The 17,392-nt window shown below is 45.1% G+C and overlaps 1 protein-coding gene across 1 annotated transcript in view; it reads left to right on the plus strand.

Annotated features, from left to right (window-relative positions):
* rraga (Ras-related GTP binding A) overlaps positions 1–17,392 on the plus strand; it is a 30,633-nt gene that overhangs the window by 5,908 nt on the left and 7,333 nt on the right. The window contains exons 2-6 of the mRNA XM_072505289.1: positions 3,952–4,051; positions 6,129–6,195; positions 10,219–10,441; positions 12,178–12,273; positions 14,035–14,157. Coding sequence (XP_072361390.1) covers positions 3,952–4,051; positions 6,129–6,195; positions 10,219–10,441; positions 12,178–12,273; positions 14,035–14,157 — 609 coding nt within the window. The remainder of the gene's footprint in view (positions 1–3,951; positions 4,052–6,128; positions 6,196–10,218; positions 10,442–12,177; positions 12,274–14,034; positions 14,158–17,392) is intronic.

The following is a 17,392-nucleotide window of genomic DNA, read 5'->3' on the forward strand; positions in this document are numbered from 1 at the left end:
CTGACAAAACTGGATCTTAAAATATCAATCTTAAGAGGCCTTGGCCCCCATGAAAGACCGTCAAAGCTCATGAAGCTGCAGTTATTGACACCGAGATGGCTTTTTGGACCATAGTGATTGAATCACTTCCCAGGAGTCCGACTTTGCTTCTGTGGTCTAATTTAACAAAACTTTTCACAACTGAGCTGAATGACCTGGAGAAGAGATCAATTTTTTAAATATACCAAATTATTTTTTTCCAATTAAGGGGCAATTTAGCGTGGCCAATCCACCTACCCGATACATCTTTTTGGTTGTGGGGGTGAGATCCCCACAGACGGGGAGAATGTGAAAACTCCACATGGACTGTGACCCGGGGCCATGATCGAACCCTGATCCTCAGTGCCATGAGATGGCAGTGCTAACCACTGCGCCATCGTGTTGCCCCATCCGAAGATCTATTCCATAGGGCACTCGCTGGCACAGTGGTTAGCACTGCTTCTTCACAAGCTAGGGTCCCAGGTTCATTTGCGGCCTTGGGTGACTGCGTGGAATTTGCATGTTCTCACCGTGTGTGCTTGGGTATCCTCCCAATGCTCTGACTTCATCCCACAGTCCAAAGATGTGCAGGTTAGGCAGATTGGCTATGCTACATTGCCCCTTGGTCTCCAGGGACGTGTAGATTAAGGACATGTAGGTTAAGTTATTGGGCTAGGGTGGGGAAATGGGCATGGATGGAGTGCTCTTTTGTACTCAATTTGGCACAATTTTAGTCATCGGCATGGCATTGCAAGTTGAATACATTTTTACACTCCAGTTGGGAGTCTCCCTGCTAACAAAAGGTGTTAGTTAATGAGAGTGGTATTCAGAGGGTTTTCTGCAGCTCATTATGTTATTGCTTGCCATCGTTTCTTTTGCTTTGGGGTGTCGTTATATTCAACTGTGGCATTTTGGGGGTGTGGGTGAGATGGGTTTTAGTTTTGGTTTGCAGACCATGTCTGCTGATCTCTCTTTGTCGAGTCATTTGACTTGGTCCAGAGACCATCGTGGGTGCTTTGTAGCTGTGTCCCTTTTTAAACTTCTCCCCTTTGCAATGGCTGAGGTTTTTAATTCATTTTTTTAAGGGATGTGGACATCGCTGGCTAGACCAGCATTTGTTGTGCACCCCTAATTGCCCTTCAGAAGGTGGTTATGAGCTGCCTCATTGAACTGCTGCAATCCAGGCGGTGTAGGTACACCCACTGTGCTGTTAGGGAGGGGGTTCCAGAGTTTTGACCCAGCAACAATGAAGGAACGGTGATATATTTCCAAGTCAGGATGGTGAGTGATTTGGAGGGGAGCGTCCAGATGGTGGGGTTCCCATGTATCTGCTGCCCTTGTCCTTCTAGATGGTAGTAGTTGTTGGTTTGGAAGGTGCTCCCTAAGGAGCCTGTCAGTTCCTGCATTGCATCTTCTAGTTCGTACACACTTGCTACTGTGCGTCGGTGGTGGAGAGAATGAATGCTTGTGGCAGGGGTGCCAATAAAATGGACTGCTTTGTCCTGGATGGTGTTGAACGTCTTGTGTCACATCCAGGCAAGTGAGGAGTGTTTCATCAGACTTATGACTTGTGCCTTGTAGGTAGTGGACAGGCTTAAGTCCGAAATCCTGACACATTTTGTTCCAAATTTACCCCTGCAACTGGCATGTGATGCATCACCTTTGTGTTGGGGTGGTGGTTTCCCACATAATGGCTATAGGTGAAGAGAAGCCAATAGCCTTTGTGTTGAATACCTTTAATAAAATTGAAAACAATTATGTGCAAAGAAGCCCTGGGAATCATATTTTAGAATAAAACGGTTCTACTAGTTCATCAATGGAAGGAAATTCACTTTATTGACAGACTACTGTCCACTAGCAGTGATTTTTGCATTTCATACCAGGATTCCATCATTGGCAGCGAGCAGTATGCAGAGGTAGGTATTGCCCTTGTCAGCACACACATACACAATCAAGTATTGTTAGCCAAACCTTCATGGGAACGCCGATGGACACTCCCAACTACCCTTACCAAATAGTTTGTCAATTAAGCAGTCTGTGTGGAAACATTTCCCACTTTGAGCAAATAGAACACATTTTTGTAACCGCAGGACAGGTGAGGAAGCATGCCCGAAGTGGTCCAGTACTGTCTGATGTTATGGACATGGTGATTCGAGCCGAGACTAAAGGAGTAAGACTTGAGTTATCTGCACAGGCAGAGTTCCTCCTCTGGGGAATGAGCCATCATTCCTCTATTTCTTAGAAAACATGTATTAAATGAGTGATACGGAGGCCACCGTGGTATTGTAAGGATGAAGGCGATAGCCAGGAACTATTTTTGGTGCCCCGGGCTAGATGCTGAAATCCAGGAGAAGGCGGGAATGTGTTTGTCTTGTGCAAAAGTGAGGTACCTGTTACCATTTAGCCCCCTTGGAATGGCTAGAAGAGGCCTAGCAACGGGTACATATTAATCACGCAAGACGGTTTGAAGGGCACCTGTTTCTCATTCTAATCGATGCCCACTTGAAATGACCTGCAGTTGCCATCATGAGGTCAACGTCATCAGAGAAAACAATTCTGAGGGATTGGGTGAAATTCTCAACCGATTCAGTTATCTTGAACAACTGAGCGATAATGGACAGCAGTTCATAAACTACTTCAAGGAGAATAGAATTCAACACATCCAGTCCACTTCTCATCACCCTGCCAAAAATGGCAGAACATTTTGTGAAGATTATAAAACAATTATTAAAGGTAACCAGGGAACAAGGTTAATTGTCTAAATGGTTGAGCCAATTCCTGCTCATATAAAGGAATGCTGTGCACTCAACAACCCAAGTTTCTCTGGCGTTACTAATAGCTAAATGTCAACTACACAAGACTGAAATTATTGAGGAAAGCAAGTCATACGGCAGGAGAATCAGGCAAAATATCAAGTTTCTCCAAGTTTTGGCAAGAAATTGTACCACAGGTGAAAAGTGGATTCCTGCCACCATCGTAGCACAGACAGGACTGGCCGTCCTACATGGTACAAACCCGAGATGAAGTAATATGGAGAAGGCATGTGGATCAACTTCTGGCAACGAGAATCAGGTGCAGAAGTCCAAATCCAGCTGTACTAAGAGACAACCTGGACCTTCCCGAGAACCCAACACTAACCCAACCAGTTGGGGGAAAACAACACCTCAGTTGTGAATCGAGCACTAAGTCAACCTCCGATCACTACGTTGACTCTGGTTAAGATAACCACTGATTACACTCCCACCAAGCCAAAGACACCAGCGGTTGTAGCAAATGCTTGAGGTTCACCACAACCAACACAGAATGACGACCTCCAGAATGTCTGACATATTGACTGTTGTTGATGATTGGTTGTTCATGTTGCTAATTGTCAATGCTATACTGTTTATTGAGTCAGGGACCTTTGATTTTAAAGGGGAGGAAATGTTTGGTATTCATAGGGTGTCCTCGAGCAGGCTTGTAGCTGGGCAGGGGCACGTTTAAGAGAACGGTTGCATGACATCGGCCGTTTGCACGGGCAAAAGGGCAGGCTAACATCGCAGCTTTTAGCTTCCCTATAAAGCTCTGCGTTTTGGTTGAACCTCCAAGGCCTGCAAACTCTATCTTGAATCCGCTCCATTTGCGAGGAACAAAAATAGTATTGTGGTGTAGATTAGTAGGAGCACAGTATTGCTGCCATGTCTGTAGGTGATTTTGCCAATGGCCAGCATGTAGATGAAAATGCATACTTGGTTAATGTTGTATTTAAATGGCAAATTTACCACATGGGAAACCTGAAACAGTTCAACCGTACCTGCATATCTAACTTCCTGAGATTTGAATTAAAAGCAGATCTTTACTAGCAAGGTGGTGGGCCACATTCTCATGCTTATGCTGTTGTAAAATGTTATCCACCCACTGATTTGTATCATGATGTTGCTGTTCTCTCACTAGGTGCTGTTGATGGGAAAGAGTGGGTCTGGTAAGACCAGCATGAGATCCATTATCTTTGCAAACTACATAGCCAGGGACACACGGCGCCTTGCAGCTACAAGTAAGTACTGTGCATGATGGGAGTTTGGAATGAGAAGATACCTTTTAACATGAGAACCACATTTTCTTGCAGTGTCTTTAAGCACACTAGCTGTAAAAAGTAATTCAGTTAAAGAAAACAAATACATTTAATGGCAATTGGTTTCGATTGTTGTTTATTTTTATTTTTTTTATTTTAAAAACATTTTTATTTCTCCATTTTCACATTTTCTCCCACATTTACATCTATCAACAATAAACAATAATCAGCAAGATATGTCAGTTCCCATAATAACAACAATCCCATCTACCCACCAACCCCCAAACCTCAACCCGCATGTTTACATAAACAAATGACAAAAAGGAATCCGGGATTACCCGTAGTCACCCTTAATCTTACACAGCTCCCACCACCCCCACCCCAGGTCTCCAGCTCCTCCCGTCCACTGCCTCTTGTAAAACTCCTCCCCCCAACCTCGGTTCCTTCCCCCCCAACTTTCCACCCGGGCTAGACCACTCGGACCCTGTTCTGCCAGGCTCCGATTGTCGCAGCCCCTCCCCCCACCTCACTCCCGTTCACTGGCCGGCACAAACCGGCCAGCGTGGAGGCCCCCGCCCGGGTCCCTTTCCCACTTGCCCAGCCCCAGGAAAGCCCAAAGATCCCCTTTTAGCACACAAACACCTACACCCCAAAGAACTCATTTCGAGTGAAAGTCCCGTCCCTTCCCTTGTCCAAATATATACCACATTGGCTCCTTTAATCTCTACGCAGTGATACAAAAAAGAAGAAAATACAGTCATGAGGTTACATCGGCACATGGCCATTCCTCAATTTGTCAGTTCTGCCACAGTCCTTATGCTTTCGCAAACTCCTCCGCTGCTTCCGCCGTTCCAAAATAAAAGTCCCTGAGCTTGTAAGTCACCCTCAGCTTCGCTGGATATACAATGCCGCACCGCACCTTGCTAATGTACAGTGCCCTCTTCACCCGGTTGAAGGCAGCCCGCCTCCTTGCCAGCTCCACCGTAAAGTCCTGGTATACACGTATACCAGCTCCAGCCCACTGCACCACCCGCTTCTGCTTGACCCAGCTCAGAACCTTCTCCTTCACCCTGTACCTACGGAAGCACAGAGTCACTGCCCTTGGCTGCTCACTCGCCTTTGGTACAGGCCTCCACGACCGATGAGCCCGATCCAGTTCATATCGGGAGGGATCCTCCCCTCCCCCAATAGTTTTACTCAGTCGGCTTCGGTCCTTCAACTCCTTCGGGCAGCCCCACAATCCTCAGGTTCTGTCGCCTGGATCTATTTTCCAGGTCTTCCATTTTTCCTCGCAGATCCTTGTTGGTATCCATCACCTTCCGCATCTCTTTCCCCATCGAGGCACGTTGATCACCGTGCTGCAATAACGTTTCCTCCACTTCCTTCAGCGCCTCCCCTTGCTCTCACACCTCCGCCACTGCGCTCGCCGTCCTCACCGGGGAAACCGCCTCCTCCACCAGCACACTCAAAACCTCCCTCATCTCCTTCCTCACCGTCTCCATGCATTTCGCAATCTGCGCCAACTGCTTTTCAAATTCCGCAGCCATCACCTTGGTTATTTCTTCAGCCGTAAGCAGTGCGGCCTTCCCTGGTGCTCCAGCCTCCATTTTTCCTGGTGACCCCGCGGTGACCTTTCCACTCCCCGACGGACCTCCAGCTGGTTTTTTTTCGGCCGTTCTTTTGCTCACCCTCGACATTTTTCTTTGGGTTTTTTTCCCTCCTGTGTCTTCACAGTGCCTCCTCCGTGCCTTCTCCCTTCTTCTGCCGACTCCGTGGACCCTGGGACCGGGCTTAAAGCCCCGAAATGCCGTTCCCGAGCGGGAGCTCTCCATTGTGCGGCCGCCTCCCGCCCGCCGTCACCGGAAGTCGTTGTTTATTTTTCTCTATTCCACACCATTACAACATTCTGCCTCAAATGACGTATCTAGCACTTGCCAGTATAGAATGGCTTCTGAAGTAGTTAATATTAAGCCAGTAAGGGCACCATGATAAAGAGTACTGTTTAGATAATGTAACAGTATCATATTGTGAATCTGAAATATCTCGTTCTCTTTTACAGTTGATGTGGAACATTCACATGTCCGTTTCCTGGGAAACCTTGTCTTGAATCTATGGGACTGTGGTGGGTAGGTGTTTTATTGTACAATAAGAGAGCATCTCTCTTTCCTTTCCCTTACTGATGCCTAATTATATTTCATATTTTTGACAGAAGATGAAACTTATTCGGACACTTCAGGTTAAAATGGACGGATATGAGATCGTTCACATGGCTTTAATGGGGAGGCAGTGGCATAATGGTATTGTCGCTGGACAAGTAACCCAGAGATGCTTGGGGGACGTGGGTTCGAATCCCACCGTAGGAGATGGTGAAAATTGAATTCAGTAAAAATATAGAATTAAAAGTCTAATGATGACCATTGTTGAATAAACCTATCCGGTTCACTAATGTACTTTAGGGAAATAAATCTGTTGTCATAGAATTCCTACAGTACAGAAGGAGGCCATTCAGCCCGTTGGGTCTGCACCAACCCTCCGAAAGAGCACCCTACTTAGGCCCTATCCCCGTAACCCCAGTTAACCTTTGGACACTAAGGCACAATTTAGAAATCCACCTAATCTGCACATCTTTGGACTGTGGGAGGAAATGGAACCCCCAACAGAAACCCACGCAGACACTGGCAGAACGTGCAAACTCCCCCCACGCACACTAACCCGGGGTCAGAATCGAACCTGGGTCCCTAGTGCCATGAGGCAGCAGTGCTTGCCACTGTGCCACGCCTGATCTGGCCTATATTTAATTCCAGATCCACAGCAATTTTTTTGCATTTTATTTTTTTTAAATATAAATTGAGAGTACCCAAGTATTTTATTTTCCAATTAAGGGGCAATTTAGTGTGGCCAATCCACCTAACCTGCACATCTTTGGGTTGTGGAGGTGAAACCCACTAAGTCATGGGGCGAATGTGCAAATTCCATAGAGAGTGACCCAAGGCCGGGATCGAACCCGGGTCCTCAGCACTGTAGGCTAACCACTACTCTACCGGCCTCCCGTGAACTCACCAATGAACACACCTGTTTTAAAACTACAGCTAACCATTGCGCCACTGTACCGCCCAATGTTGTCGACTCTTAAATGTTCCTGGGAATGGACAATAAATGCAGGCCCAGCCAGCAACACCTACATCCCATGAATACATTTTTTTAAAACCGCACACTGGAGAATGTTGTGCTTCTGCACGGTTAATTTGATAAATTATCACTTACGGGCAGATTACCTATCTCCCTGTATATATTGTAAAATTCTAAACATTAGAAACATGATATGTAATGGAACTGAGATAAGGGCTTTGTTTAAACAAGGGATTTGGATGGTTGATTTGTAGGGAAGTGAATGCCTTTGCTTTTCTGTTTTGTGATATAATTTGTGACGGCATTGATAGTTGCTTGACTAAGTCATCTATGAAAGATTTAGTTAACAGGTTAATTTCTCAGTTTAATAAGTGTTCAACTAATACTTAATAGTCCAGTCAACAACGAATATATTATTAAAGTATGTAATTAATATTCAAGCTTAGGACCACAAAATTAAAAGTTTATAAACCATTCTGGTTCTGCAGTGGTGAAAGCAGAGCTTTAAAAAAAATTTTTAGAGTACCCAATTTCTTTTTCCAATTAAGGGGCAATTTAGAGTGGCCAATCCACCTACCCAGCACATCTTTGGGTTGTGGGGGTGAGATCCACTCCGACACGGGGAGAACTCTAAACCGACTGACCTGGGGCCAGGATTGAAACCGGGCCCTTGGCGCCGTGAGGCAGCAATACTAATTACTGTGTCACTGAGTCACCCGCTTGCAGTGGTGGTTTCTGACTTTAACTAGTTTATTAAAACTCTAAACTAGTTGGAGTCATACCTAGCACAAAGCAAGATGGTTGTGATTGTTGGACGCCAGACTCCGGACATCACTGCAGGAGATTCTTGGGACAGCGTCTGAGATACAATCATCCTCAGCTACTTCATAGTGGGAATGTTCGCTGATGACGCCACCGTATTCAGTACCATTTACGATCCTCAGATGCTGAAGCAATCTGTGCCCACATGTAGCAAAACCTGGTCAACATTCAGGCTTTGGTTGATAAATGGCAAGTAACATTTGTGCACAGTCTCCAAACATGAGGGTATCCAACCATCTTCCTTTGATATTTAATGGCATTACCATTACTGAAACCCCCAAAATCAACATCCTGACAATTACCATTGACCAGAAACTGAATTGGACGATTTGTGGCTCCAAGAGCAGGTCAGAAATAGGAAATGTTGCAGTGAGCAACTCAACTGATTCCGCAAAGCTTGTTCTCCATGTGCAGGGCACAAGTTAGAAGTGTAATGGAACACTCTCCACTTACCTGGGTGAGTGCAGCTGCAACAACACTCTAAGAAGCTTGACACCATCCAAGACAAAGCAGCCCACTTAATTGGCACCTCACCCCCTGATCTTGAACATAAAATCCCACTGCACCGGTGCACAGTGATACCAATATGTACCGTCTACAACAGGCACTGCAGCAACTCACCAAACCTCTGTTGCCAGAACCTTCCAAACTCATCACCTGTACTACTTGGAAGGATAAACGCTGCAGATGCATGGGAGCACCACTTGCAGGTTCCTTTATGTTGCTAACTTTTCGGTTGGTTCAATTGCTCTGTTTTATTACCTTTGTTCTCGAGTTGCCAGGTATCTTTATGATACCGCCATGAGGTTCAAGTCCAAATAATGATCAATAACTCAATACACCGATTAGTAAGATTCAAATCAAAGCACATTTATTATACACAGTAATCGCTACTCATGCACTAATTCTACGTCTAAGCTACTTCTATAACTAACAGGCCTATACTTAACTTCGGACTGGCCCACCAGGTCAGGGGAACAAATGGCCTTTCGTTCGGGTTCTGAGTCTGTGGGATTCGAAGTTGGTACGGATTGGTAGCTAGGAGCGCCTATCTCGTAGCGAGCGTTGAATTAAGACTTACCGGGCTTTCGGCAGTCACTGCACCGGTCAAGGTTGGTTCGCATTGCTGGGTGACCCGGGCAGGAAGAAGAGAGCGAGTTGAACTTGGGGGCTTAACTTTATAGTCCCCATGGGCTTCCCGCCTTTCGGGGCGGTCCCTGTACCTGGTTCTAGGTGATTGGACTTCGTTCCAATCGCTTGGTTCGATTTCTCCAATACTGGAGCGGTTCCCTGATCAATGGGCGGTCTTGAGGTGTCCGTTAACCTCTTTTGTGTTGGCTCCTGCTGGCACCGGGGAGTCTGGCTTAGTTTTGTGTCCCAAATGTTGCTATTGTTCCCGGGGATTGCTCATTGGTGTATAGATGGCTGCTACATTATTATGCTGATGGTCGCTGGTATCGATGCTGTCTGGGCTTTTGCAGAGTTAAATACACAGCAAACCTGCACCTGCTGGTTTCTGTCTGTGTTGGCTGAATTTCCCTTCAGCCTTTGCCGTTCGCCATTTTAAATCGGGAGTTGGCCAATTCAAGTGGCTACACTTTCCAAGTCTCAAGCTAATTTGAAAATCTACCACTGTTTCTTCAGTCATTCGATCAAAAACTTGGAACTCCTTTCTTAACAGCAATGGGTGTACCTCTGTCAGATGGCCTGAAAGGATTCATGAAGGTGGGTCACTGCTATTTTCTCAAGAGCAACTAGGAATGGCAACAAAGGCTGACCTTGCCAGCGACGCTTTTTATTCGTTATAATAGAATCTTATATCTATTAATTAATGTTAAAGTCTAATTCCATACTGGCTGAACTCTGATGCACGTGTGAACTGAGGAATGCGGTTTCTTTCCTCCCAGTCTGTTTACATTTTGACGTCATGCTCTCACTCTTTTTAACCAACCTTGGGTGCAAACCTGCGACGACACAAAAATGGCACGAGTAATGGTAAGATGTAGGTATTGGAGACAGGAAGTGAGTGCTGATATAAATAAGCTCTCTAAACATTCAGGCAAGCTGGTAACTTAGTTTACAAAATAATCACAAATGGGATGAGATTTTCATTGTTTACTTTATCCTTGGACTGTTACTGCTTTACTTTAGATTAATGGAATGAGCAATGGACGTGTCTCTTTATTTTTGAATCTCAGCCAGGACACTTTCATGGAAAACTACTTCACCAGTCAACGAGACAACATATTCCGCAATGTGGAAGTTCTCATTTATGTTTTCGATGTTGAAAGCCGTGAATTGGAGAAAGATATGCACTACTACCAGTCATGCCTGGAGGCAATTCTTCAAAACTCTCCTGATGCCAAAATCTTCTGTCTTGTTCACAAGATGGATCTTGTGCAGGAAGATCAGCGTGACCTGGTAAGTGAAGGACAGCTGTCTATCCAGAATTGTTCTATTAAAGCAGGGTAATATTTTGCATCTTCTGCAAATGAAAATATTCACAACATTGTGTGGTGCGATAAATTTCGGGCATGGGTTTCAGTTTACCATGTATTAATGGAATGAAAATGCCCCTTTTTTGACATTATACACATTCAATGTGCAGTAACCTAATTCTTGAAGGGTGTTGACCCACAACACACAATGTTCAAATGTGATTCAACACCAATAAGACGTAAGCTGGTGGTCTCATTTGGTTGGAACATAGAAATAGAAAATACAGTGAAGCACTAATGTTACAATTGGGTTTTTAGCTCGTTATTAGAAATGTGAGAACCTCTCTGATTCAATCTGGTGCTTTGCCTGACCTGAGAGTACTTTGAAACCGGGACTCCGTGTTGGAAATGGAAAGTGTTTGATTCTTGCACTGATATCCCATAGGTTTTAAAATCTTAGTTTTTATTTTATGAGATTAGTAGATTTGCATAAAAATTCAGGTTGGCAGTTTTGTAACATTAGTTCCCAGCATTCGACCATAAGACATAGGAGCAGAATTAGGCCATTCGGCCCAAGTCTGCTCCGCCATTCAATCATGGATGATATTTTTCTCATCCCCATTCACCTGCTTTCTCCCCATAACCCCTGATCCCCTAATTGATCAAAAACCTATCTATCTCTGTCTTAAAGACACTCAGTGATTTGGCCTCCAGCCTTCTGTGGCAAAGAGTTCCACAGATTCACCACCCTCTGGCTGAAGAAATTCCTCCTCATCACTGTTTTAAAGGATCGTCCTTTAGTCTGAGAGTGTGTCCTCTGCTTCTAGTTTTTCCTACAAGTGGAAACATCCTCTCCATGTCCACTCTATCCAGGCCACGCAGTGTCCTGTAAGTTTCAATAAGATCCCCCCTCATCTTTCTGAACTCCCAATGACTACAGACCCAGAGTCCTCAACCGTTCCTCATACGACAAGCTCTTCATTCCAGGGATCATTCTTGTGAACCTCCTCTGGACCCTTTCCAAGGCCAGCACATCCTTCCTTAGATACGGGGCCCAAAACTGCTCACAATACTCCAAATGGGGTCTGACCAGAGCCTTATACAGCCTCAAAAGTACATCCCTGGTTTTTGTATTCTAGCACTCTCGACATGAATGCTTACATTACATTTGCCTTTTTAACTACCGATTGAACCTGCACATTAATCTTAAGAGAATCGTGAACAAGGACTCCCAAGTTCCTTTGTGTTTCTGCTTTCCTCAGCGTTTCCCCATTGAGAAAATAGTCTATGCCTCTATTCCTCCTTCCAAAGTGCATAACCTCACACTTTTCCACATGGTATTCCATCTGCCACTTCTTTGCCCACTCTCCTCGCCTGTCCAAGTCCTTCTGCAGCCCCCTTGCTTCCTCAATATTACCTGTCCCTCTACAGATCTTTGTATCATCTGCAAACTAAGCAACAGTGCCTTCAGTTCCTTCTTCCAGATCATGAATGTATATTGTGAAAAGTTGTGGTCCCAGCACCGATCCCTGAGGCGCACCACGAGCCACTAGCTGTTGTTGTTCAGTGTACATTTTAAACTAATTCTTCAGTTGGGACAGGGAAATGATTAAAACAGACAGTTAGTGAGCTAATGCAGGCATAATGGCGATAATGGTCTTCTGTGCTATGGCTGAATTGTTCAGTCTGTCCAAATTTATTTTACCTTCTTGGTTATAGATTTTTAAGGAACGTGAAGATGATTTGAGGCGATTGTCCCGTCCTCTAGAATGTACCTGCTTTCGAACCTCCATCTGGGATGAGACCTTGTACAAAGTAAGATTGAGTTATAGTGTAAAGATGGAAATGTTAAAGATAAAAGTTGTTCACGTGCTTTGGCTCAAAACTCTGGGGGGGGATTCTGTTCATTTTTAAAGAATCCCAGCTTCCATCAGTCTGATATTTTGCCACATTACCCCATTTGTATTTCTCGAAATTGGACAAATATAAACTGATTTTTATATCATAAAAGGTTTCAATAAAGTCCAATGAAAAGAGAAGGCTAATTGGTGACCTGATAAAGAAGCCTTTGAAATGTTATTGGATAGACCTAGAGAAGATGTTTCCACTTAGCAAGGGTTCAAAAACTGATGGGGGAGGGATCATAAATATAAAATAGTAATAAATCCAATAGGGAATTGAGGAAAAAGCTCACTGTGTGGTAGGAATGTGGGATGCAGTATCACAAGGGGTAATTGGGGAAATAGCATAGATGCTAAATGGAAGTTAAACATGAGGGTGAATGGAGAGATATGTTGATGGGATAAAATGAAGAGAGGTGGGAGGAAAATCGGATGGAGCATAAAAGTGACAGACTAATTAAACTGATTGCCCTGTTTCTGTGCGAGAGTTAATGTACTATGCAGAGGAGTCGGCAGATAGTGTTTAAAAAAAACATTTGCCAATTTGCACCTCCTGTACAAGAGTTGGAAAACATTACCTTGCTGAAATCATTCAGTTATGCCTCATAAGTCAGCACACCTCTGGCTCCAACAAAGTGAAACATCGCTTTCTGTGCCACTACCCTAACATACACTAGTGCACTTCTCTGAAGTGTGTAACTGGACTGCTCTGAAGTAAACTGAAAGAAACTCTCTATGCTTGGAAGAGGTTCACAGTCACCGTATGGAATTTGTCTTGTCCATTTAAGAGTGCGTGGATAGGGTTGAGTTACATTCTTAATTCTTTGTGGATGAGCTGTATTCGGACTGAAACTGCCAAATGCTCATATGCTCTTTCACATCAGACAAAACCTTCAATTTTCTTAATCTTAGATGCGGTGGTAACATTGCTACAGTCAGCCTCTCTAGAAAGAGGAGCAATTATCAAAGGTTCTTGCTCCTCATCGACCCAGAGGCTCCTAGTGGAAAGTATATTTGTGTTGATGCCATGTAAAAGGTGTATTGGACTTGGATTGGGAAGATATAGGCCTGTGGCCAATTACACAGCTAATGCATGGCACCTGCTGGAAAGGACAAAGAAGGGGGGAAATAGTTGACACACAAAATTGTGATTGAAAGGCTGTCATAACTCTACAATAAGAAGTCTTACAGCACCAGTTTAGAATCACTAGTTTTCAGAGCACTGCTCCTTCCTCCGGTGAATGAAGAGGTGTTTCCAGAAACATATATACAGACAAAGTCAAAGATGCAAGACGATCTTGAATGCGAGTCTTTGCAGGTAATTAAGTCCACAGCTCCAGACGGAGCAACTGGAGAGAGGGATAATTATCAAAGGTTAGCTCCGAAAGCTAGTGATTCGAAACAAACCTGTTGGACTTTAACCTGGTGTTGCAAGATTTCTTACTGTGCTCACCCCAATCCAATGGCATCTCCACACCATAACTCTACAACACCATGAAAAAACATAAGTTTATGAAGATCAATATCTTTGCAGTTGGGTTGTTGCATTAATATCCTATAAATGCAACTAAAAATCTATTCGTAAGAAACCTAATAATATCTATTCCAAATGATTAAGTATTTTTTCATGAAGCCTTTGGCATTTTCTGCTGCTCATGAAATTTGCTTCTCTTAGGCTTGGTCAAGCATCGTGTACCAGCTGATCCCTAATGTACAACAACTGGAAACCAACCTGAGAAATTTTGCTCAGATTATTGAAGCTGATGAGGTCCTACTGTTTGAAAGAGCCACATTCCTAGTAAGTGCTCTCCTCCTTTGGAGGTGTTGATATATGATCTGTCATTCCTCGGGTGTTGGTTGTGCCGTGATAGCTTGAATATATTTGCTGCATTCTCTGAGAATCATAGATGAATCATAAAATTCCTACAGTGCAGAAGGAGGTCATTTGGCCATTGTGTCTGCACCGACCTGCTAAAAGGGCACCCTACCTAGGGCCACTCCTCTGCTCTATCCACAACCCCCCACATAACTCTCTGGGCACCAGGGGGCAATTTTAGCATGGTTATTTCACCTAACCTGCTCAGCCGCATAGTGGTTAGAACTGGGACTGCGGCGCTGAGGACCCGGGTTCGAATCCGGGCCCTGTCCGTGTGGAGTTTGCACATTCTCCCCATGTCTGCGTGGGTTTCACCCCCACAACCCAAAGATGTGCAGGTTAGGTGGAGTGGCCATGCTAAATTGTCCCTTAATTGGAAAAAGAATAATAATTGGGGGCATCTCTGGCTCAGCCTAGATCTCTCGGTTATTAGCCTAGTGACATACCCACTAACGCAGTGTTCTTCAAACTCGGGGGCGCGACCTGCGGTTGGGTCACGGGCGGGTGGCGGGAGGGTCGCGGAGCCATCCTTCGCGGCGCACCCGAACGTGCAAATCCCCGCGCAGCAGCCGGCTTTTAATAACGCCGCTGCAAGCGGCCTTTAAAATGGTCGCGAACGTGTAAACAAAAAATTTGGCCGCATTGCGATCAGAGCAGACATCGCCAAGGCCGGGATGCGTGCAGTGGACGAGTCACTGCCTTTCCAAGTAGAAAGCGACACTTCAGACGTCGCCCTTGCCGCCACCCTAAACCAGGCAGGCAGACCCGTGGCATTCTTTTCCCGCACCCTTCATGCCTCTAAGATTCGACACTCATCCATCGAGAAGGAGGCTCAAGCTATCGTTGAAGCTGTGCGGCATTGGAGGCATTACCTGGCAGGTAAGGCGTGCCGATGATCGGGCGCGCATGCGCAGTGCGGCCCCTATTTTTTTTAATGGTCGCAGGTTTTTGTTTTGCAAGTTTGGTTTTTTAAATTCATTTTATTCATTTAATTTTTATTTTATTCATTTTTTTTTTTTTTTACAAGTTTGGGGGGGTTTTATTTAATAAAATTTTACGGAAAAAAATGCACAACTTTGGGCAGATGGAGACTCCATACTTTCCGACACCGGAAGGCTTCCCCTTCATCCAACAGGTTCCATTGGAGGGGAGTGTACAAGGGCCAAAGGAACCCAAAACCATTTCCTCCATTTTTATCAGCAGCAAACAAGGTAAGAGAAAATGGTGGGTCGCCCAGGTCGGCCGGCGTGGATCGCGAAGGTCGGCCGGGTTGAGTCCCGAAGGTTGGCCGGTTGGTAAAAATGGGTCCCCGGAAAAAAAGTTTGAAGAACACTGCATTAACGTATCCAGTTTAGTGCATTTATCTTTATTCCCGTTTTTAATTCCGCTAGCTCAAACTTTTGGGGGTAGTAACTTTAAATTGAGCATTCACTCATGAAGGCTCTTCATAGTCACGATTCAAAGAAATGTCTTAAAATCCCCTTTTAAGAAAAGTTTTAATTTGGTGATACATTTCAGATGAGTGGGGCAGCAAGAACCATAGGCACCAGGATATTCAAGATTTAGAACCCGAACCCTAATCCAGGAGATTCAAGATTTAAAACCCTAACCCTAATCATGGAGAGGAGCGCAGCAGTATTGAAGGAGAGGCCTTGGTATGGAGCAGAGTAAAGGAGAAGAAGCAGAGCAGCACCGGTCAGAGTCAAACTGGAAAAAATGGTGTTAAAGAGGAGATTATTCTGGTACAGTTGATATACATTCCCACAAGGCCAACAAAGCCAGAGCTCCCTGGCAAGTGAAAGAGGCAGTAAGATGAAGCAGGGTGTGTGTGGTAGATGTCATGTTGATAATACAAATGAGAACCAGGCTGAATACAGAAACTTCAGAGTATATGTGAAAAAGAACGTAAAAGAAAATCCAAAACACTTCTTCTGTAGCCATGTAAATATAGTAAAAAGAAATGGGCCCAATTGGGGACCAAAAAAGGGATTTGCACATGAGGCAGAGAGAATGTCTGAGGTACTAAATGAATATTTTGTACCTCTCTTTACTGTCAAAAAATGTGCTACCAAAGTCTTATTGAAAAAGAAGGTAACAATTAAGTTACAATGACAAACAACACGCACAAATTAACTTAACCCCAAACCAGCACGGAACACACCGTGCAGAAGGAGGCCATTCAGCCCATCGAGTCCGCACCGACCCACTTAAGCCCTCACTTCCACCCTATTCCCAGTTAACCCAATAACCCCTCCTAACCCTTTTGGTCACTAAGGGCAATTTATCATGGCCAATCCACCTAACCTGCACGTCTTTGGACTGGGAGGAAACCGGAGCACCCAGAAGAAACCACGCAGACATGGGGAGAACGTGCAGACTCCACACAGACAGTGACCCAGCGGGGAATCGAACCTGGGACGCTGGCGCTGTGAAGCCACAGTGCTATCCACTTGTGCTACCGTGTTGCCCACTTAAACCCCTTAACAACTGACGGTGATTAGCTCGTTAAAAAAGGTAACGAATGACTGGCATCGTGGGTAGAACCCGTCTACTGACCCCTTAATGGTGTACTTGATCTTCTCCAAATGTAAGAAGGACATGAGGTCACCCAACCAAACTGAGGCACTGGGCAGAAAAGGAGACCTCCACCCAAGCAGAACTGTCCTTTGGGCTATTAACGAGGCAAAAGTGAAGACATTCCCCCCCCCCCCCCCCGCGCCCCAGCACTGGCGCGTCCGAAAATAGCCAGCAGCAGCTCCTGTTCGACACAAAGTATCTCTGACATGGTATTAAAGAAGGAAACCCATGAGCTTATTAATTTGGGACAAGACCAGAGCATATGAGTATCGTTAGCCAGCTTCTTGAGAACATCGCTCACACCTGTTGTCCACCCCTGAAAAAATAAATGCTCAGCCTCGCCTTGGTCAGATATCCCTCTGCACCACCTTGAACTGGATCAATCTAAGCTGAGCGCAGGTGGATGTGGAGTATACCCTACGAAGAGCCTCTCTCCTCACCACCTCATCCAAAGGTGGACCCAATTCCCCCTCCCATTTTATCTTCACCTCATCCAATGGAGTCAACTCCGCTGAAATGATTTGACCATAGCTGCCCGAAATACACCCCCCCCCCCCCCCCCCCCCCCCCAAAAACCAAC

Source organism: Scyliorhinus torazame, chromosome 5, assembly GCF_047496885.1.
Source record: "Scyliorhinus torazame isolate Kashiwa2021f chromosome 5, sScyTor2.1, whole genome shotgun sequence".
Classification (NCBI taxonomy): Eukaryota; Metazoa; Chordata; class Chondrichthyes; order Carcharhiniformes; family Scyliorhinidae; genus Scyliorhinus; species Scyliorhinus torazame.